Genomic DNA, 21,850 nt, shown 5'->3' with positions numbered 1-21,850 from the left:
AGCCATTTTGCTTCACTTTGCATCAATTTTTCCACCATTACTGCCTTCATTTTGGCTAATTGCATTTAGTTAATTTGATGCCATTTATATGTACAGTGCCATTTACAGTCAAAGTATTTTAAGTTTTCTAAAACTGCCTGTCTTAAGATTCAATTGAAAGTGTCTCAGATTTGAAGGAGTCCAATTTTATCCAATTTCCTTGTCATTCTCATTAGGCAAGGAGGTAACCGTGGTAGAAGGAGGCCTATTCAACCTATTTAATGGTTATATTCACTGGGAGAAAAGTGAACCACAAAATGGGAAAGGCATGAAGTACCCTTGGCCCAGCCATCAGTCCACTGACTCACTCACCCAAAGAGCCAAGATAGGGAGAATGTAATGAGATTTCCTAGCATCAGTAAATGCCCCCGGGGTTACCTTTTGGGAAGCCACTACCTGAGCAAGCAGTGCTCTGTAAGTATTTCCGAGTGGGTGCAGAAGTTCGTGGATTGGGTGTTTGCTGTGAGTGTGTATACGTGTGTGTGTTTGTGTGTGTGTGTGTGTGTGTGTGTGTGTTGGGCCAGACATGGCTGGTTATTTATTTCTTTATTTTTAATTTTTATTTTTTTCTGTTTAGAGACAGGTTCCAGTTCTGTCACCCAGGCTGGAGTGCAATGGTGCGATCATAGGTCACTGCAGCCTCGAACTCCTAGGCTCAAAGTCCCACAACAGACTCTGAGTAGTTGGGACTACAAGCGTGCACACTTATGCTTGGTTAATTTTTAAAAAGTTTTTATTTTGTAATGTCAGTGTCTTGCTGTGTTGCCCAGGTTGGTCTCTAACTCTCTAACTCAACTGATTCTCCTGCTCTGGCCCCGCAAAATGCTGGGATTACAGGTGTGAGCCACCATGTCCTGCCTGCTGGTCCTTTATACTGTACCTCAAGTTGGGCAGTGAAATAACTAGGTGGGTAGCAGGATGGGGGCAGATAAGAGAGCTCACTGGAGAAGCTACCAGCTTTCTGTCCCCCAACCCATTCCTCCCCCACCAATTAATCTTAGGAAGAAAGTAAGGCAGGAGGTGGTGGGAGGGTTGTGAGCTAGGGCATGGTGAGGTTTCTACCTGCTTAAAGGAAATACACTAGACTTTAAATCCTTCCCCAGTGAATAAGAATCCCACGCCACCTTTCCCCACCTCCCCTTCAAGGGTGTGGAGACAGCAAGCATTGTGAATTGTTTCTTTAGTTGTAAAATAAATAAGATGACATAAATATATGCCTGGACTTGTTTGAAAATAATTCAGAGTCAGGGATGACAGACATAAATTAAGTTTCCTATGATCTGATAATTGTTGAAGCAGGGTCATGCATATAGAGAATTCATTCTACTATTTATTTTCCATTTGTGAATATGGTTGAAATTGCCCAAAATAAGAAGTTCAGAAAAAGTATAAGACAAGGCCAGTCGCAGTGGTTCCCACCTATAATTCCAGCACTTTGGCGGATCATGAGGTCAGGAGTTTGAGACCAGCCTGGCCAACATGGTAAAACCCCGTCTCTACTAAAAATACAAAAAATTAGCCGGCTGTGATGGTGTGTGCCTGTAATCCCAGGTACTCGGGAGGCTGAGGCACGAGAATTGCGTGAACCCGGGAGGCGGAGGTTGCAGTGGGCGGAGATAGTGCCATTGCATTCCAGCCCAGACAACAGTGAGACTCCGTTTCAAAAAAAAAAAAAAAAGTATAAGATGAATGCTAATGCATACATCCTTGCCCAATTTGCTGTTTTCAAGGAGGCCAATCAGTGGCCAACTTCAAGGGGCATTAGTATGATTTGCCCTATGCTTCTTTGTACTAGGGAAAGAAACATTGTTAATTCCAGAAAATAAGGGCACATGTGAATGCCTGTAGTATTTCCCACTCCCCTAAATTCACAGACATTAGAAGCCCTCCCAGTAACACAGCCTCGGAATCAAAGAGAATCTGCAAAGCCATGCAGCCAAAGTGAACTCTGTGCTACCTGTGTGATCCTGAATGGGTCCCGTCTTGCTGGTCAACACACTCCACTTGAGCTGCACGTGATTGTCATGTTCCCAGTGGCAGAAGGTCTTGTGAGAGCCCCAGCCAAATTCACAGTTAAAACCATATGTAGGAAACTCTTCAGTGGGTGGGAAGTAAAAACAAGAGACAGGCAGAGAAAGACACATTTGATCATTTAGGGTCACAAAAGCCCTTCACTCATTCATGGAAAGCACGATTTATACAACTTTATGTCTGTTTGAAAATTCTGGGAAAGCCAGGATTACCAAGAAACCAAAGATACATGGAGATGTCAAAATGTTTGCAAAATCACATTTAGTAATTTCTTTAAAAATCCAGCTTTAAAAGGATTATGGACTGCCTGTCAAATTGGGTTTACATAAAATTTCCAGGAAGGCTATCTTCTAAAGCACGTATATTACATTTGCAACACTCTCCCCATTTCCACAGTATTTAATATGAAAGCCATTCTGTTCTTGAGGATAAATCATATAAGTTGATACCCGCCAATGAAAAGAATCTTAATTAGAGATTGACCCATGAAGCCTCAAAAGTGGAAAGTAACTTGGCGAAATGCCTCACCCGGGAGGTTTTGTCTATTTCCACCTCACCAGTTCATGCTTCAGGTCTTTAATGTCAGGGTTAGAATCTCTTAAGCATTTTAAGATTTTTTTTTTTCTTCCATGCTTTCTATAAAGTCGATTAATTTAAGTATACATTTCTGCTTTTTTAATTTCTAAATTTACATATAAATTGTTCGCCCGGCTTAAAACCTCAATGCAAGGTCATCTAAATCCAAAGCCCATTTCAGTAGCTACCCATTTTTTACTTTACTTTTCTTCTTTTTTTTTTAATGTTCAAAAGGTTTCCTTAGGAATCTGAAAAGACAGCGTGAATGAATTCACGGGAGTGACTTGCCTTGTGTGTGCCCTACGAGGTGCTGTTGGACCATGGTGTTTTTAAAACCCACAGCCTGACTTTTACGCAGCCTCTTTTTGAAAGGAGCTGAACTTTGAAGTATGGGAAAAATGAAATCATCGCGACTTATCCCAAGTATGACTGTTGTTTTCGTAAACATAAGCTAACAATAAAAAAAATTCTAAAGACGAAATTCTCAGGTTTCTGCCCCCTCCTTTCATCTTCCCTATAAAGAACGAAGCCCACAGACGCAGCTGCTTTCCCGGGTGACTAAGGGCCTCTAGGCTCGTCACTGAGTGTAGGCAGTCCACGAGATGGCAGCATTGAAACAAACAGGGAGGCGCCTGGGGCGTCTGGCCCGTTGAACTTAAAAATAAGCCTCAAAAGAATCCCTATGAACAATAAGGGAAGTCTGGTATTAGATGCTGTATTAGGGTCAGGCCAAGACCTTATCTCCTTTTGAGCTTCTCTTTAACTTGCTCGTGTTTAATACAAAGTATCTCGCTTTCTGCTCTGAGCCTGGTCTCCACAGCCCCTCCCCCAATGGTAGGAGGAATTTTAATGGGAAGATTTATGGAATAGATAAGAATGGTTTACTTTGCCTTTTTAGTTTGTAAGGAACCCTTTTCTAGGGCTAATGTCAAATTTTGGAAGGAATTCGCCATAAGAACTATCAAAAAGGAGCAGTCTGGATTCTCCCAATGATGCTGTGACCTCCCAAAGGCTAGACAGAGCCAGTTCGGGAAAGTAAACTAGTAAGCTATGTGATGTGTCTAACATGAGCACTTACATTTAGTGCAAAAAGGCTATATTTTTCACAGCTATAGTGTCATCAGAGAGATATATTTCAGGTTTAGTCTATCATAGCCATGAAACAGGACTTCTTAAGGCATGGGAAACCCGCTCCAAAATTTACCACACTTTTCTGCAGCAAGATTGAATTATGTAGATGAAGTACAGTCAACTGAACGGTGACTGAATGATTGAGCCACCTTGGATGCCAACGCCTACGACCCTGAAATGTATTGTTGCATAATCTCATGTTAGAAAATGTTAATATCGGAACATGTTAAGGTGTGTGTGGTATTGATTTTTCTGCTTAAATACACTTTATAAAACATGCACATTCAGGATAATGAAAGCTACCCCAGCACACACAGTTCTGCCTATATTTACCTTCTTAATGCATTACATTTATTATCTATAGAACAGAAAACGACATCATCCATTATTGTGGCTATTAATATTCTGATGCTATCATAAAATGTAGGAACTTGGATATTTTTGAAATGACCAGGACATGGAATCCCTTTGCCTGAAAAAATGTTTCAGGCACTTCTTCTTGCTTCAGAGAATGACAGTCTGCCTTTACCTTCCAATGTCCTTCCTCATTCTGTACATTTAACAAGGTGAATTGCTCTAACTTTTTGTATTTTACTGCCCTTTTATCCTCGTGTCTTGATCACATAACTTGTGGCAATTTGGTTATTTAAAGGATATGTTTTTAAATCAATGCCTTTTGTTGGGGAGGGTTATGGAGTGACCTTTCAGCTTGGCTAGAAAGACAAACACACAAACTACCCATAAACATTTATAGAAGGGAAAAAGAAAGAGAGAAGGACAGAGGAAAGGAGAAAGGGAGAGCGAAAAGAAAAGAAAAAAAGCGAATGAATGAATGAAACAAACATCTAGGACTACTGACGTTTACGTTTTCAAAGTATTACCCAAGCCCAGGAGGGGCACACAACTCTCATTAAATTCAATGGGGGTAATCCAGCTAAATCCCTTCTTGACTCTTAAAAATAGCAGGAAACAATATTCTGAACTTAAAACAAATTTATAGCCTCTGAGAGCAAGTACCAGCTGTGCTTGCCAAACCCATCTTGCCTGAAGTTGGATCATTAGCACCACATGCATGCATAAGGATTTAATTTTTAAATCTGATATTCCAAACTTCTATAGAGCAGATTAACTCACTTATTCATAGACTAGTCTTTCAGTCTAAACAAGCAGAGGTGCTCAGGCCCATACAATCATAGGTGATGAATATACTCTGAGCTGCTGCAGGAATGCTGGAGGAGCCTCAGAGGGTTAGAGCTCTCGCCAGAGAGAACTGGATTAAAAATATAAGGATCCCATCACTTGCTGGTGGAGGGTTAACCAGCTTTTCTGCATCTGATTACATAAAAGTACATAAATATTACATGCCCATGGAGTTTATTATGTTGATGAGAATCAGCAAGATGAAATCGTAAGACTCTGAGTTGAGTCTATAATGGCAAAATGGAATTATGATGAAGGTTTTGAGGTCTCATTGACTGCTGCTTGTGATGACACTTGAAGAATCTGAATCCTGCAGAACAGTGTGGATCAAAGTATCAGGAGACTTGGGCCACTAGGTCAGCTCTTCAGAGTCAGACCTGACCCCTGGCTGAAGCATGCTCAAGTCTCCGTGCAATATTCTGGGCATTGACTTAACGAGAAGGTTACAATCAACAGAACTCCTTCCAGGAAGGTCAGACAGTCCATTAGCCACAAACAGAGACTTGGAGTCCAGATTCATGACTTAGACAATGGGGAAACAGGAAAGCAAGTCAATTTGCAAAGGACTCTGCACTGACTGTGAAATTCAAACCGGGTCAGACCACCCCGATCAGTAGACCCGTGTGGTTTGAGCTGCACTTGTTCAGAGGGTGATAGCAATAGGTCCTACTGTTGTAATTCGCACACCTGCCCTCTGACCACAGTAGACTCTGTGACAAGAACGACTGGCCCCTCTGAGAAGCCATCCCTCAAGTGACCTTGAGATTGTGCACAAATCAAATATGTTAACAAAACCACTCCTGCTCTGACAATATTGACCTTCAACATTCAGGGAAGATTACCTAGATTTGGAATCTGATATAACTTTCCATTTTCTACACAGCTCTTGTTCACGTCTATTTTTTTTTGACGATCCCTACCCCCTTTCATAGTCAAGGAGAAGAGGGATGAGATGAAATAAATTAGCTGGCAACTTCATCGTGGCTTTAATTACCTCTCTGGCAAGAGAAAAAACTGCAACAACAGCTAAAAGGTTTGTTATGTGATCAGAACTTCATTTACTCACCTCACCCCTCTTCCCTATCCCAGAAAGGACATAGAGAACCAACTGGTGGTCATTCCCCTTTATCCACAGAAAATCTTCCCAAGGGCTAAGAATTTACAGGAAAGGTACAAAGAAAAGGAGAGGCAGGGCTGTTCTCATGAGTACCTTCAGTTATGGGAGGTGCCCGCACAGTCTTTGAAAGCCACATTTTACAACTTAAGATGTGTGTAGGACTACACCATTTTCTGAATTTCGGCAGTGACTCTTCTGTTTCATCTCTTGGTTTTGTAGGGGGTGTCTGGGCTGTGTGGTAGCAGGAATTTTGTCAACCTGAACATGCTACAGGGCAGCTGGGGGTTAAGTTCGACCGAAGAGAAGTTTGTTTTGCAGTTTAATCAGGTCAACAGTGACAGCGTCCTTTAAGAAAGCATACTAATTAGGGCGGCCCTTTCTACTTTCTGCCTAGCTGGGTAGTGTCATACCGTTGAGGAAACATTGATATACACCACACGCCCCATTAATAAATGACTGCAGAGGCCAAGGCTGAGAGGGCTTCAATAGAGGAAATGGGAGAAAGCTGGAAAACTGACCTGCTCACCTTACTCTAATGATTAACTTTAAAGTATTTAAAACCTCTGATTGCTTATACTGACTGTTTCCCTTCGTGTATGTCTGCCGGGAAGAATTTTACAGGATACTAACTAAACACAAAGGCCAGCGAGAGGAAGGCCACCGTTTAACCGTGACTGGCCCCTGATCGACAGCAAACCAAGAGCTTTAAAAGTCGTTACGCTTTTCTATTAATAAAAGGATGAGGAGGTGCTGTTCCCAAGGGTGTGCTTCTCTCCGTGCACAATTATAAACTGCGGTTTCCTGAACCCCGTTTCATGGCACGCCCACTGGAAACGCTGTTGTAAAACTGCCAACTCCATGGCAGGCAAAACTGACAAACTTTGCCTGTCTGGGTTTTGCAGGATTGCGATGAAAATAAATAGTCGGGCTGTGCTGCCTGTGAGATTTCCTTCTCCTGTAGTTTGCAAACACAATCCATGTCCTAGATGTGCTGCGTTTAAACAAAGTATGTTACTCCGTTCCTTCAGTGGAGAGCTGGGATTGTCACCATTTGGCAATTACTGATGGAGAAGGAAATCTCACTCCCTGCTGCATATACATGTGGATGAAAGGAAAGCAATATTTATGGCTCATGCTTGGAGACCAGATGCTGTGTGGCATCTCTCCTTCTAGGACTTTCAGGGAAACTGAAAGTGAGGAGCGCAGCCGCGGAGAGGAGAGAGGTACATGGAATCTGCCACATTTCATATTTTATTTGATACCTGATTGTATGGTGCTGTCTATGACCGTGGGCTTTTCTGTGGCCAGCACAGTGGTGCCACCTGAAAAACAAAAACAGCAACATGCAAAAATAAGAAAACGGTAGCGAATATGCAGGAGAAAAATGTACACTTACAAATGTCTATCAGAGGCAAATATTTTCCATAGAAAAATCCTTTTAATTTCAGTGGTAGCAATTGTTTCCCTTCAATTTTGTTCATCACAATATCAAATTCAAATAAACCATTTTTTTACCTAACATACTTCTTTTAAAAATTTACAGATAAAATAATTGTCTAAATTAACAAATAGAAGTGGTATATATTTATGGCATACAATGTGATGTTTTGGTACACTTAGTAGAATGGCTAAATCAAGCTAGTTCACATATGCATTACTTCATAAACCTATTTTGGGCTTTCTTTATGGTGAGAACACTTTAATCTCTTAGCAATTTTCTTTCTTTCTTTCTTTCTTTTTTTTTGAGATGGAGTCTTACTCTGTTGCCCAGGCTGGAGTGCAGTGGCACAGTCTCGGCTCACTACAACCTCTGCCTCCCAGGTTCAAGCGAGTCTCCTGCCTCAGCCTCCTGAGTAGCTGGGATTACAGGCATGTGGCACCATGTCCAGATAATTTTTGTATTTTTAGTAGAGACAGGGTTTTACCATATTGGCCAGCCTGGTCTTGAACACCTGACCCCAAGTGATCCGTCCACCTCAGCCTGCCAAAGTGCTAGGATTACACGTGTGAGCCACCGTGCCCAGCATGCAATTTTCAAGTAGACAACGTATCCTAACACCTTTCTTTACAAAGCATTCAGAAGGCACCCAGAAATTGGGACTTCACTCCATGGGCACTCACTGATTCCCAGACAAAACATAGCACACAATTGCAACAGTGAAAAGCAAAGGCCTCTGCAAAAGCAAAGTCACCTCCTCGGTGACTTGGGTATTAAACTTGACCTCAACCTCTAATCTTTAAATCATTTTCCAAGGTTTCAGGTGTGTGCCTTCAGGGAGGTTGCAAGGCTAGTCCCCACAACCTATTTTAAAAACTGGAAAACTGAGGGTTTAAAGTAAGGTGCTATGGGTTCCTCCTCTGTTTGGCTACCGGAGCTGTTTACTTTCCTCAAGGACAAATACTCTGCCCTGTATGTGGTTTGGAGAAGCTGCAGGAAGCAGTAGGAAAAGGAGAACAGGAGAAACATTTCACAGTCCCAGTTCTTGTGAACAAGAACAGGAGAAACTTGTTCACAGACTGAACAAGTAATACCCTGACTGCTGTGAGTTTCCAATGAGTGCAGGTCTACTGCATCTCACTGGTCAGGGGACAGGCTGTAACCTTGTCTATTGAGACTTAGCTTCACCTTCTCTTCCACCTCTTTACTCACTCACCCATTTCCCACTGTTCATCATTATACTTCTGTTGTAAAGTAGTGTTCTTAAACTTGCCCAACCATAAGAATCACCAGAACGCTTGTTGAAATTGCAGTCTCCCATCCACCTGTCCTCTCCAGACCTAAATGAGAATTGGAATCTCTAGGCGTAAGGCTTTGAAATCTGTATTTTTTTGAGACAGAGTCTTGCTGTCACCCAGGCTGGAGTGCAGTGGTGCCATCATGCACTGTAGCCTCAAACTCTTGGGCTCAGGGGATCCTCCTGCCTCAGCCTCCTGAGTAGCCAGGACTAGGTGTGTGCCACCAAGCCTGGCTGATATATATATATATATATATATTTGGAGACAAGGATCTCGCTATCTGGCCCAGGCTGGTCTCAAACTTCTGACCTCGAGTGATCTTCTCGCTTTGGCCTCCCAAAGTGCTGGTGTTACAGGTGTGAGCCACCATGCCCGGCCAAAATCTGTATTTTTGAAAGCTTCTCAGATGAGTCTTATAACCCACTGAGTTTGGGAAACAGTGGTTTGCTGTTTATTACATAGGTGCTTGAGAAAGCTGTTTCTCCTTATGTCTATCCATGATGCAGATTATGGTTGGAAGTAACCTGTTATATCCAGATACAGTATTGAACCAATTCAGGGTAAGTGAATGGGGTGGGCCCATGACTACCATGGAAAGTTCTGGAGGTGGTTACAGGGTGCCATAATTGTGCACTTCCCAATAATATAATTCAATAAAGATTTGTGATGATCTTTATTCGGGCTAGGCCTATCTGGCAGTTCCCACAGATCAGAAATCATGTTACATTTCCATAGCATGAATCAGAGAGCCATAAAATTGTGCTCTTGGAATGGTCTTAAGATTTCTAGGCTAATCAACTGCAGCACCAAATCACGGTACCTTAGTTCTCCCAGCAAATATGCTGGATGAGTGGTCACATGTGTGCAAGGCCTCAACAAGGCAGGCACTAGGAAGAAGGAATTATATGTACTATGGGTTAAGAAGGTGAATCTATAATGGCAGAACTGGAGGGAGGCCAGAATACATTAGCATTCCGTTCCCCGTGGTCTTATAGGAGAAAGATTCAAGGTGAAAATTTGCTTTTTAAAACTGATATGCATAATCGGTTTTGCTATAGGTTGGGAAGCAAATTCCACTGTTGGGTATACACAGCTCCAACGTAAAATTTAGCTGTCTGGTGCCTTTGAGGCCAAGTGTAATATCTAATGACTTCCAAGGCATTTGCAAATGAGTAACTTCAGGGAAGCATCTTCACCTTGGCTAGGAGGTCTGGGAGAGCACATTCTACTCCTTTCCATGCATTTGGTAGAGTACACCTGGAATTCGGCGTGGTTTTTAAGTAACAAGCATTTCACTACAATATTTCTCCCCTCTAGATACAGGTAAGTCACCCCAGGAGAATAAATTAAATCAACACCTGTGCTAAGGAACAGACAACCCCTAAAGACAGCATTGATCCCAATTTCCATGTTCCACCTATCAGGGTTAAAGCAATAACGCTCTTGGTTTGGTTTCATCACACTAAACATCCAACGTTTGTAGTCCTGACAGCAAAGCCTGTGCCAGAATTAGCAAAAAGGATGCAAAATTGCTCGTGAGCATAGGAGATGTGTAGTTTCCATATAAAAAGGTGTCTGGGTTAGGTGAGGTTTTTGCCCCTTGCAAACAATGGCATGTGAGCACATCCATTTTCAGAAAAGAATAGCAAATAGTTTTGTAAAGTACGAAATGTTCTAAAAAGAAAAAGATTGCCTTCTTGCAATAAATGGATATGAAGCATGAAAATGTCTTCTAAAATGACTTCTTCTTGATGGAGGTGTGGGACAGGCCTTATCAACATCCTCAGCGGTTCTTAATATATGAGAGTATTTATAGAATTATTGAGACAAACCTGCTGATCTGGGAATAACTCTTTTTCGCCATGGTAATATGTAAAAAGAAAAAATCAGAATGAACTTTCTTCTATCTACCAAAGAAATAATTTAAACGCTGTAGGTAAAGCAAAACCTTACAGTTTTGAAAGGTTGTCAGTGTTTCCACTATAAATGACCCATTTTCTGTGGTTTGTAACTCGCTGCCATACACAATTTGCTCCAGGCTAACATACTCGCCCTATTTCATTCAAAGGCTTCAGTTTCAATTGATTCAGTCATGAACTAATGCAAAAATGAGAAGGCTGGTTGTTCTGCTATGAGGAGTAAATCTGAGGCTTTGTTTCTAATCAATATTAACTGACCACTTTAGGGTTTATGAAGAAAAGAACCCCTTCCACAAGAGGGCAATTGAAAGGGTACACTGGGATCCTGCGATCATTCCTTTTTTATGAGAAATTTCACTATGGATGTGTGACGGGGTCTGTAAAAAGCCTGAGGTTTGTGGCAGAATGTTTACAGGCAACCCCGGGAAGCTTCCAGAGGAATTGGTTCATGGAATAGTACTCTGTTTTTTATATCAGCGGTTGAGTTTTCAACTTGAACTTGACATCTTACACAGAAAATGCCTCTGCATTAATTAAACTAAGTTTTGTGGCTTGTGGCTGCTTGTATACAAGCATTCAAAAGTTCATAGCAATGTGACATTTATTGGCCATATGAATGTAAATGATTATTCTGGAAATTTGGAGAGAGACAGCTTTAGGAGGTGGGATTTAAATGTAAACCCAGTTCATAGTACTAAATTTCTGGGGTAGATTTTCAATTTTTTTTCTTTCTTTTTTACTCTTTATTCCATCTCAGAGTGCGGAGCTCTCTCGCTCCTTCAGAGGAGAGCTTTTGAAGTAATTGGAAATGTACTGTAGGACATTTCCTTCCAGATTTTGCACGAATGCATTAGCCAATAACATGGCCTTATTATGAAGTTACATGGTAACGCCTTCAGTTTTGCCCATGGAAATTAATTATGTGGGCTCTCCGAGTCCCTTCTGGGTAAAAACGCAGACCTGCATTCAAAAGCTCACTTTTAATCTAAAATGAGAGTCAGATGCTATTGAAACTGCATTTTGACCCAGGGAGCAATAAAAGTCCCACGATACCTTTTGCAACCACAGGGTGAAAACCCTAGTGCCTCGGCCAATTTCCAAATGGTGTAATCCCATTTCTCCACTTGCCTAATACTTCCTCTGCCATTCCAAGTGGAAGAGAAGGTCACTTCCTAGCTTTTAGGGTTTTAGGAGATTAGAGAGTAATACTCTAGATTAATTAGTGAGACATTCGGCACACAACATCGCTGATGTGTTTGCTGGCCGGTGGTGATGTGAAATAGCAACTAATTCTGCCTTTGTAAATGTTAATGTATAATGATTTACCAAATCCCAACCTAAAAGCCGCACTTCAAATATAAGCCTAATTTTATCCATTCGTTAGATAAAGGATCCACTAAAAAAAACTTGTCCTTATTAGAAAATGAAAATAAACATTCTGAAGTGTGTGGTTATGTAGGGGCGGTGCATGTGTTATGAGGGGAGGGGGGCCTGAAAATAAGGATCAGTTTAGCACATTTAGCCATGGAGAAATTCTTATTCAGTTAAGATAATCCTAGCCTTCGGCTCTGAAAATGGCTCAAATTGGTGTTTCAAGTGGTTGTGGCTACTAAGAACAACTCGTCTATCCAGATGACATGATGAAATGAAGATGCACGTGTTCTGGCAAGGCAGCTTCTATTCCTGGGCAGCTCTTTGCCATGCGGAGTTATAAGCACACACACAGGCGTTAGCCGGTCCCAACTACGACATGAACTGAAATGGTACAGCAATGGGATGAAGATGGTTTCTGCACCTGTGAGCTGGAAGTCATCACCTGTTCCACTGTGGCAGTTGGCCTGGTCGTCATCACATTCATCCACCGGGTTCCCGTTGGGAGTGGTCGGTCCAGCTGTAGGGGCTGAAACAAGATCCAAGGATTATTATCTCACACCTTGGAAATGTATTCTCAAGCCTCTGGCTGTTGGATCTGCTAACGCTTATGCAGAAAACTTTAATCTGCGGTAAGAAGGCCAGGGGCATGGTTTGCCTCTCTTTCAGGAGCTAGATATGCTTGGATTCTGCAGAATGTGCAATAGCAGAGCCTGCTTTGTTTCGGTATTTGATTCATATCTGCTGAGTAGAGTTGGCTGCCTTAGCATTTTATACATTGTTATCTACATAAACATCCTTCTTCTGAAAAGCTCTTGAGTTCTCACTGGTTATTTATTCAGGACCCTGGAGTTGAGAACTTTGAAGATAGAGATTTTGCTTGAAATGTTTTCCCTTTCATTTTCGAGGTGTTAGAGCACTCACTTGTCATAAATTCTTTTATATTCTTAGTACTGACTAAGTTTGCTAAGTTTATATTATAATTCTTCCCCGAAGGGAGTCAACATTCACATTTAATGCAATAGTGCTTTTTAAAACCAAACCAAACCAAACAAACAAAAAACAGTGATTCCATTTCTCTTTAAGCAGCTTCTCAAACTGTGAGCCCTCTCTCCAGGGCAGGTGTGTGAGAGAAGTTGTCTCAGATATCCCGGGGTCATTTTACATGAACTCTCATAGGACTGCATTCCACTGTTCACAGGTATTCCTATATCTCTGAATTTGTAGTTGAAAGGTATCCAACATTAATCAAAGAATGCTTTTGAAGTCCTTTAAATTTCGTTCAGCTATTTTTTTTCAGCCTGTTACTCATTTTTGCAATCTGTTTAATATTTTACAGTTTTTCCATTACAATTCACTTTATAAGACTTGAGATAATGGATAGTTCTCGTGATGTCTGAGAACCATACAAGATGTTGGTGGCTGGGGCTGTTCTCTTCTGGCCAATAGGAATGTGTCAGTAACTGCTGCTTTCTCAGTAAAAATCTGACATTCTTTGAATGGTGCTGAAACACCAAGCAGAGTTATGGCACGTGGAGAAACAGAGCTAAGTTTCAGCTTCTTCAATGGCCCAAAGACACACACCAGTAATAACTAAGAAGTTACCATGTGCAAATAACATACATGCCATTCAGGCCTGCAATCCAGACTTTTTTGTAAAACACATACACCCGTATTCTGGCCTCTATGTATTGCTCTCATTGAATCAGTAGCATCTTCTCTGGCAAGCCAGACAGTTGTCTTTCTTCCCTAAGCTCTCCTTGCTCTTGATAATGTGCTACCTTTAAGTATTTAAAACTCTATTCATCTTGCTGATTTTTCTGCATTCATCAAGCTGTTTCTAAAGGAGGAGTTCCACATTATAAATGGCCTGAGGTAGTGGCTAGCTAGATTCACTAGATTCAACGGAAAAAAAAGAGGAAGCGAATGATATGTATGTTCCAGTTTTACTATTTGAAAATATATTATCTTCTGGGGTTCTTTATCTCTTTTTTCTTTTTTTGATTGGGAGTTTCGCTCTTGTCACCCAGGCTGGAGTGCAATGGCGTGATCTCAGCTCACTGCAACCTCCGCTTCCCTGATTCAAGAGATTCTCCTGTCTCAGCCTCATGAGTAGCTGGGATTACAGATGTGAGCCACTGCACCCAGCCCGTGGTTCTTTATTTCTTACATATAAGTGCCAGCACCTAGGACAGACACTCCTGGGAGGCTGGAGTGGACTGCATCTTTCTCCTGCATTCCCTTAGGTGTCTCCCCTAGAACAAGGCACAGAGTAGATATTTAATAAGGGCCTGTTACTGATTGAAGGGAGAAGAAAAGCATTTCTTTTCACCAATCATATCAAAAAGCTTTGACATTACTTTCCCCAGATGTTTGTTTCACATATGGCCCAAGGCAATGTCCTCACTTTTGTGAGTGCTTGGAAACATCTGTAGGCAAATCCCTTCACTGATCATTTCTACCTCACTACAGAAGTGACACTAGAGAGTGGAAGCTCTAACTTCCCAATGAGTCCTCCTTGCCTGCTACCTAGACAGGGGTGATTTGTCAAGACAGGGGAATTGCAATAGAGAAGGAGTTTAATTCATGCGGAGACAACTGTATGGGAGATAGGGGTTCTATTATTGATTGGGTTGAGGTTTTGAAGGATAATTTGGTGAGTAGGGGTTGAAAAGTGGCAGGTGCTCATTGGTCAGGTCTGAGATGAAATCACAGGGAGTCAAAGGTGTCCTCTTGTGCTGAGTCAATTTCTGGTGGGGACACAAGGCAGGATGAGCCAGTTGATCGATCTGGGTAGTGCCAGCTGATCCATCAACTACAGGGTCTGCAAAATATCTGAAGCCCCGATCTTAGATTTTACAACAGTGACATTATCCCCAGGAGCAATTTGGGGAGGTTCAGAATCTTGCAGCCTCCAGCTGCATTTCATTTTTTTTCCCTAAACCATAATTTCCAATTTTGTGGCTAATTCGTTAGCCTTGCAAAGGCAATCTAGTACCCAGGCAGGAAGGGGGTTTGTTTTGGGAAAGAGCTGTTATTGTCTTTGTTTCAAAGTTAAACCACAAGTTCCTCCTAAAGTTAGTTTGGCCTACGCCCAGGAATGAACAAGGACAGCTTGGAGGTTAGAAGCAAGATGGAGTCAGTTAGGTCAGATCTCTTTCACTGTCATCACGTTCTCCTTACAATTTTTGCAAGGGTGCTTTCAAAACTTCCAGCAGGCTATCTTTTCAACCCTCCATTCACTCCACCTCCTAAATCAGCATCGCCTTCCAGAATCCAGGCTACAGATTTCGCATCCTGAGAGCAGACTCCCTTTCCAGATGACCACGTTTCTCTGTGAATTGAACGAACGCATCTGCAGTGAATGGAGTCCACCCATCCCTTCTTTTTCTTGGCATCCTTTGCCAAAGTCCTGGCACATGGACATTCTTGGTCTGTGTTGATAGTGCCTGGATAATTTAGGTGTCTGGGGCATGACTACAGATATGGAAACAACCACACAGTAAAGAATGGGAGAAAATGGCCTGCTTTTAAATAAACACATTGAAAAAGTAGCTATGAATTATTCAGGAGTATGGTGATTGATAGCTGAAGATTCTGTCATGCATAAGTAAAGTTTTATGGTATTTAATGTGCTCAGGAATATAATTATATTTGGTAGCTCAAGACACAAATAATTGTAAAATTGCAAGAAGGTGACATTAAAACGCATTCTTCAAAACAACTGTGAGCATATATGCTCGGCTGATTAACATCTGGATGCCAACAATAGTCATTCTTGAAGCTAGGCTGGAGCAAGACCTCTATGGGGATAGAAAAACTGGTGTAGGTTACTCATTTATGTCCAAATCTAAGGCAGATGGGGATTCTAGTGCATAATATATTAAACGGTATAATAACCAACTCAAAATATTCATTTCATTCATTATATGTTCAAAGAGAGTGCAGCCATGGGGTCGGCGTGTGGACTGAATTTGTACTTGATATGACCTTCATATAATCATCTAAGTGTAGGCAGTAACGTCACTCTACTTTCAGACACGTTGTCTCATGTAAAGTTCTGTTTCTCTGCAGCAGCCTAAGATATTCATCCAGGATAATGTCTTGATGTCTTAGTCTGTCAAAGGCTGCTTTCTGTTTCTATGTGCTGGTAATCAACACTGCAGACAGAAACTGGATCAGATATCGACCTCTAAATAATATTTAAAGGGCAAAAGTGGTTGCCAGGGGTTGAGAGAAGTTGCCTGCTTACTGGGTAAGGGGTTTTCCTCTGGAGTGATGGAAATATTTTGGAACTAGAAAGAGGGGAGTTGGTACAACTGAATTGTAAATGTGCTAAATGCCACCGAGTTGTGGTGAATTTTATGTTATGTGAATTTCAACTCTATAAATTATCTCTTTTTTTTTTAAGTAAAGAGAGACAATCTCATATAATCCAAGGAGAGTCATGCAAACAACCCAAGACAAAAGTAGGACTGTGAAGGTGCTGCCTCGTGACATGTGTCAGAGCTTTGAGCCTCACTGATGGGCAGGCACCGAGATATGGGGCCTCCCAAGGGAAAAGGGTAGGCAATTTGCAAAGGCGCCATCAGGGGCCTAAATGCGTGGAAGAGGAAATTTAAAAAGGAATGAGAATTAACTCTGGAGATCATAATTACCTTCCACTTCACAGCCCAGCAGCTCCATTCGGAGCCCCAGTCCGCCATGAGTGGCTCTCTCGGGGTAGATCCTGATGAATCGCGTGGAGAGAGCTGGAAAAGTCCGCAGCTCAGGTGTGTCATAGTTGTTGTTGCCCTCAAAAGACTGTGAAGCATGAAAAACACAGGGCATTAAGAAAAAAAAAAGTGCTCCCCTTTAGCAACTGTTTCTTCCCTCCACCAGGACTCTGAATAGGGCAGAGGAAAAGGCTTCATTCTACCACTTTGTAAATGGTGGACATCTCTTTCATAAATGAGAAAGGAAACAACAATGAAAGCTTCTCTAAGAAGTGACAGATGGCATTTGTTTATTTATTCGTTATTATTATTTTTTGAGATGGAGTCTCACTCTGTCGCCCAGGGTGGAGTGCAATGGTGCAATTGCACTTCTCTTCAGTCTCACCCTCCCTGGGCTCAGTGATCCTCCCACCTCAGCCTCCTGAGTAGCTGGGACTACAGGCACCCATCACCATGCCTAGCTAACTTTTGTATTTTTTGCAGAGATGGGGTTTCACCATGTTGCCCAGGCTGGTCTTAAACTTAGGGGCTCAAGTGATCCGCTTGCCTCAGCCTCCCAAAGTGCTGGGATTACAGGCGTGCGCCACCATGCCCAGCTAATTTTTTGTGGAGACAGGGTCTCACCATGTTGCCCAGGCTGGTCTCAAACTCCTGGCTGCAAGAGATTCTCCTGGCTTGGCCACTCCAAGTGCTGGGATTACAGGTGTGAGCCACTGCTCCTGGCATGAGTTGGCACCTCTTTTGAAGTGTGTTCCTAGCTTGAAGTCCCTGTGACAGTTTTCAGGAGCTTGGCCACCCACTGCCAGTGCTGCTACTGACTTAGTTTCCTTTTCACATGCCCAGATAGATCAAAATCCTTTCTGGAATTCTGAGAAGATGGAGCAACGACTAGCCCTGTTTTCCTTTTCAAGAAATGGATGAGCCTCCTTGTGTCCTCTTCTCCAGCATAATTCTTAATCCCATTCCAAATGGGAGAAGGCAGAGGGGGAGGAGGAAAAGAAAATTGTCTCATCATAAGGAATGTCCTTTTAGATATCAAACATTGCATGACGTTTGATAGAGTAAGGCATTGTTCTAACTGCTTAAAATCTATGTACTCATTTAATCCTCAGAACAACTCATTTTGTCATCTTCCTATAATATTGAAAAACCATAAAAGTTTCTCAGTTGTTTCTATAGAACCTAATCTATGATTCCTAACACACCTTTCCACTGAAAAAAATCTCTAACGTGAAAAAGAAAACTGATAAAATGGTCCATTTTAGAGCAGCACTTTTTTTTTTTTCTTGAGACAGAGTCTCGCCCTGTCACCCAGGCTGGAGTGCAGTGGCATGATCTTGACTCTCTGCAACCTGCACCTCTCGTGCGCAAGTGATTCTCCTGTCTCAGCCTCCCAAGTAGCTGGGATTGCAGGTGCACACCAATATGTCCAACTAATTTTTGTATTTTTAGTAGAGATGGGGTTTCACCATGTTGGCCAAGCTGGTCTTGAACTCCTGACCTCAAGTGATCTGCCTGCCTTGGCCTCCCAAAGTACTGGGATTATAGGCATGAACCACCATGCCTGGCCTCGTATTTTTTAACTATTCAGAGATTTAAAAAACATGTTACATTTAATTTTCCAAATGAAGATAAATTCTCCATGAGGTAAATGCTATATTATGGTCCTTTTACAGACAAGGAAACTGAGGCACAGAGTTGTCAAGTCATTGGCCCATGGCCATACACACAGCAAGTGGCAGAGCCAGGACTCAAATCTAGGTGGTCTTAACTGGCGCCCTTAACCACACCACGATGATGCCTCTGCCCTTACAAACCATCTAGTCCAGTCTCTTCATTTATTTATTTATTTTTTTAGAGACGGAGTCTTGCTCTGTCACCAAGGTTGGAGTGCAGTGGTGCGATCTCAGCTCACTGCAACCTCTGCCTCCAGCTCACTGCCTCTGCCTCACTGCAACCTTGAAGATAACCTTCAAGCAATTATCTTGCCTCAGCCTCCAGAGTAGCTGGGATTACAGGTACCCGCCACCATGCCTGGCTAATTTTTGTATTTTAAGTAGAGACAGGGTTTCACCATGTTGGCCAGGCTGGTCTCGAACTCCTGACCTCAGGTGATATGCCCACCTCAGCCTCCCAAAGTGCTGGGATTACAGACGTGAGCCACCGAGCTGGCCCAGTCTCCTGATTTTAATAGGTGAAAACACCATAGTCCAAGAAACATCTATGCCCAAGGCCACACATTTAGTTTCATTAATTTGTCTTTAATCTGATGCAAATTGGACTAGTAGACCTGGTAGATCAGATGGAGTGGCTGGCCGGCCCCAGGCCATGCCAGTCAGGAGTAGAGCCATGCCCAGTAGCTGTGTCAAGACACCAAAACCCAGCCTAATATGTGCTTGTTCGGTGGTGGAAATGTCATAACAAAACAGTGGAAGCATGTCAGTGAAGACAGATTGGGTAGGTTGCAACAGAATCAGCGGGTTTCTGAGTTCTAGAAGTAAATTAATTGGCCTTTTCCAACTCAGAAAAGCCTCTAGGAGTTTAAAAATGCATTGCTAATATAGGCCCGCCTCTTCCAATTAAAATTGCTTTCTTTTTTTTTTTTATCAAAAGTAAATTCACTATCGGGGTTCCGCACTCTTTATAGAACTGCAATTGCTGCCAGTAATTGAGACTCTGACACATATTATTGTTAGGCCCAATTAAGTTGTTGTCAGTAAGATACTAATTATAATGAAAATACCATTACTACATATGCAAGTTCTGTCTATGTTAACATACCTCCAAAGAGCATAGGAGAAAAGCATTTATATCTATGGAATCCCAGGCTCATCTCTTCATTTTAATTTGAGCAAAGAATTAACACAATGTAAATACATTATAAAAGCTGTCAGTGCTGAGCTGGGAAGAATATTAGTAATGAAAACCCATATGGAACTAGGCTAACTGATATAATAAACTTACTTATGAATTCTTTGTGTTCTGTTGCTAATTATGTTTTAGAAGATGAGGACTTAGGGTGTTTGGACCTTCTCTCTGTTGCTAAAAAGTCTAGTTAATGCAAAGATTCTGATATAGCTTGCCCATTACACACTATTTTTGGGGTAGAGAATGAGGAAAGGGCATTGAAAATTTAAATCCATCCAAGTGCTGTGGATTTCACAAAACAGAGTGCTCATTTTACTTTTACATAAAAGGTACTTGGCATCTTAAGAGGTAGCCTTCACTTGTAAAATTAAATATAGCATGTTTTAAAAATCTTCATGTAATTAAAAACCATGTGCCACTCTAAAATGGAAGATTTTCACCCGTTTCTTTTTTTGTCTTAGAGATTTTATTTCACTGGAAGGGTGTGTTAAGGAATCATAGATTAGGCTGTATATAAACAACGAAGAAGCTTTTATGGTTTTCAATATCATAGGAAGATGATAATGATGGATAGAATCATATTTTAGAAATAAACCCCAACACGTTCAACCAATCTTGAATTGAGTGTTTGGTGAAAGTTGAAAGACGTGTGTTGGCTTCTCATGGAATTCAGTGCTGGATTTACTGCAGAAGAGTGATAGCTTTAGATCTGGCTGCAGACGCATGAATTATATAGAGACAGGGAAGCACGTGATGCATCCTATCAAAAGCATATGGTGACTTGTTTTCTTTCTCTCTCAGAGCCCTAGTGTTGAAGAACATGTCACACCAGCACACGCCGCCGTCGCCAGCAGCAGGAAGTTGTTGATTTGCAGCATATTCACACTTTCTGATGCAGTCAGAGCTCACTGCTTCTCAGAAAAGATCCACTCAGAAGGGAACTCCAGTTTCTGATTTTTTTTTTTTTCTGCTTTTTCTTCCCCCCAAAGAAGGCACAAAAGGGGGAAATGAACTGGAGACAAGAAAAAAGGTAGCTGCACAGAGAGATGAATATAACACTGAAAATATTTTAGAAACCACAAGTTCAGGAAGGGAGAGATGGGAGAGAGAGTCAGATATTTCTGATGGCACCCAGCCCTGTCAGTGGCCTGCTGCGCTAGTGATAGCCGGCGGTTTCCCTGGAGGCTTCACATTTGGAGGGAGTGGGAGCTGGTGACACAGCCTGGCTTCTTTGCTGCCTGCAATGCCTCTGGCCTGAGTCACTATATTAAGCCAAATTCCCACACTTGCTTAGAGAGGGAGTGAGGGTAATATTCCCTTCAATAAGCTAAAATCTGTTTTTCACAAGAGGAGTAGGTCGTGGCCAAAGAAGGGATGGAAAGGCTAAGACCAAAAGGTCAGTTGTGTTGGTATGAGAAATATCATTGCTGAATATAATTCCCACACAGCACACAGAACTTAAACTGCTGGTTGTCTGTAGGTTGGTCCATATTTGAATCCTAAACCAGCTTCTGGGCCACCCAGCACACTCCAGGGTATCCTTTCCAACATGCTGTTGTATGCTGGCAAATAACTTTAGCCATCACTCTAAGTAAAATATAATGACTGAGGTAGCTCTGTTTGGTTGAAAAAAATTATACCGTGCATTTTGGTGAATGTTGGAATATTTTTGTGTTGAGATTTCCTTTTCTTTTCACTGGATTATCAAAAGCCTACTGCATCTTAAAAGGGTTCAGTGTGTAAAGAAATATACTTAAAGCCAGGCACGGTGGCTCACGCCTGTAATCTCAGCACTTTGGGAGGCCGAGGTGGGCGGATCATGAGGTCAGGAGATTGAGATCATCCTGACTAACATGGTGAAACCCTGTCTCTACTAAAAATACAAAAAATTAGCTGGTGTGGTGGCGGACGCCTGTAATCCCAGCTACTCGGAAGGCTGAGGCAGGAGAATGACTTGAACCCAGGAGGCGGAGCTTGCAGTGAACCGAGATTGTGCCACTGCACTCCAGCCTGGGCAACAGAGCGAGACTCCATTTCAAAAAAAAAAAAGAAATATACTTAAGCATTATTCACAGTAGCTAAAGGTGGCAGCAACTCAACTATCCATCAGTGGGTGAATGGATAAACAAAGTGTGGTATAAACAGAC

General features: G+C 42.0%; 1 protein-coding gene across 7 annotated transcripts in view; it reads right to left on the bottom strand.

Moving 5' to 3' along the window:
- The window catches only part of NRP1 (neuropilin 1), a 159,067-nt gene that overhangs the window by 13,134 nt on the left and 124,083 nt on the right, over window positions 1-21,850 (bottom strand). For 3 of the 7 annotated variants that reach the window (XM_025396077.1, XM_025396076.1, XM_025396080.1), the window contains 4 exons: window positions 16,779-16,923; window positions 12,545-12,649; window positions 7,357-7,416; window positions 1,997-2,134 (listed from right to left, as the gene is read on the bottom strand). In XM_025396077.1, the coding sequence (XP_025251862.1) occupies window positions 1,997-2,134; window positions 7,357-7,416; window positions 12,545-12,649; window positions 16,779-16,923 (448 nt within the window). Of the gene's footprint in view, window positions 1-1,996; window positions 2,135-7,327; window positions 7,417-12,544; window positions 12,650-16,778; window positions 16,924-21,850 lie in introns of those variants that run through there. The other 4 variants (XM_025396079.1, XM_025396078.1, XM_025396081.1 and 1 more) reach the window with 2 other exon arrangements.

This window comes from Theropithecus gelada, chromosome 9 (assembly GCF_003255815.1).
Source record: "Theropithecus gelada isolate Dixy chromosome 9, Tgel_1.0, whole genome shotgun sequence".
In the NCBI taxonomy this organism is placed as follows: domain Eukaryota; kingdom Metazoa; phylum Chordata; class Mammalia; order Primates; family Cercopithecidae; genus Theropithecus; species Theropithecus gelada.
The sequence above is the reverse complement of the archived record's forward strand: the minus strand, read 5'-3'. Positions and strand labels throughout refer to the sequence as shown.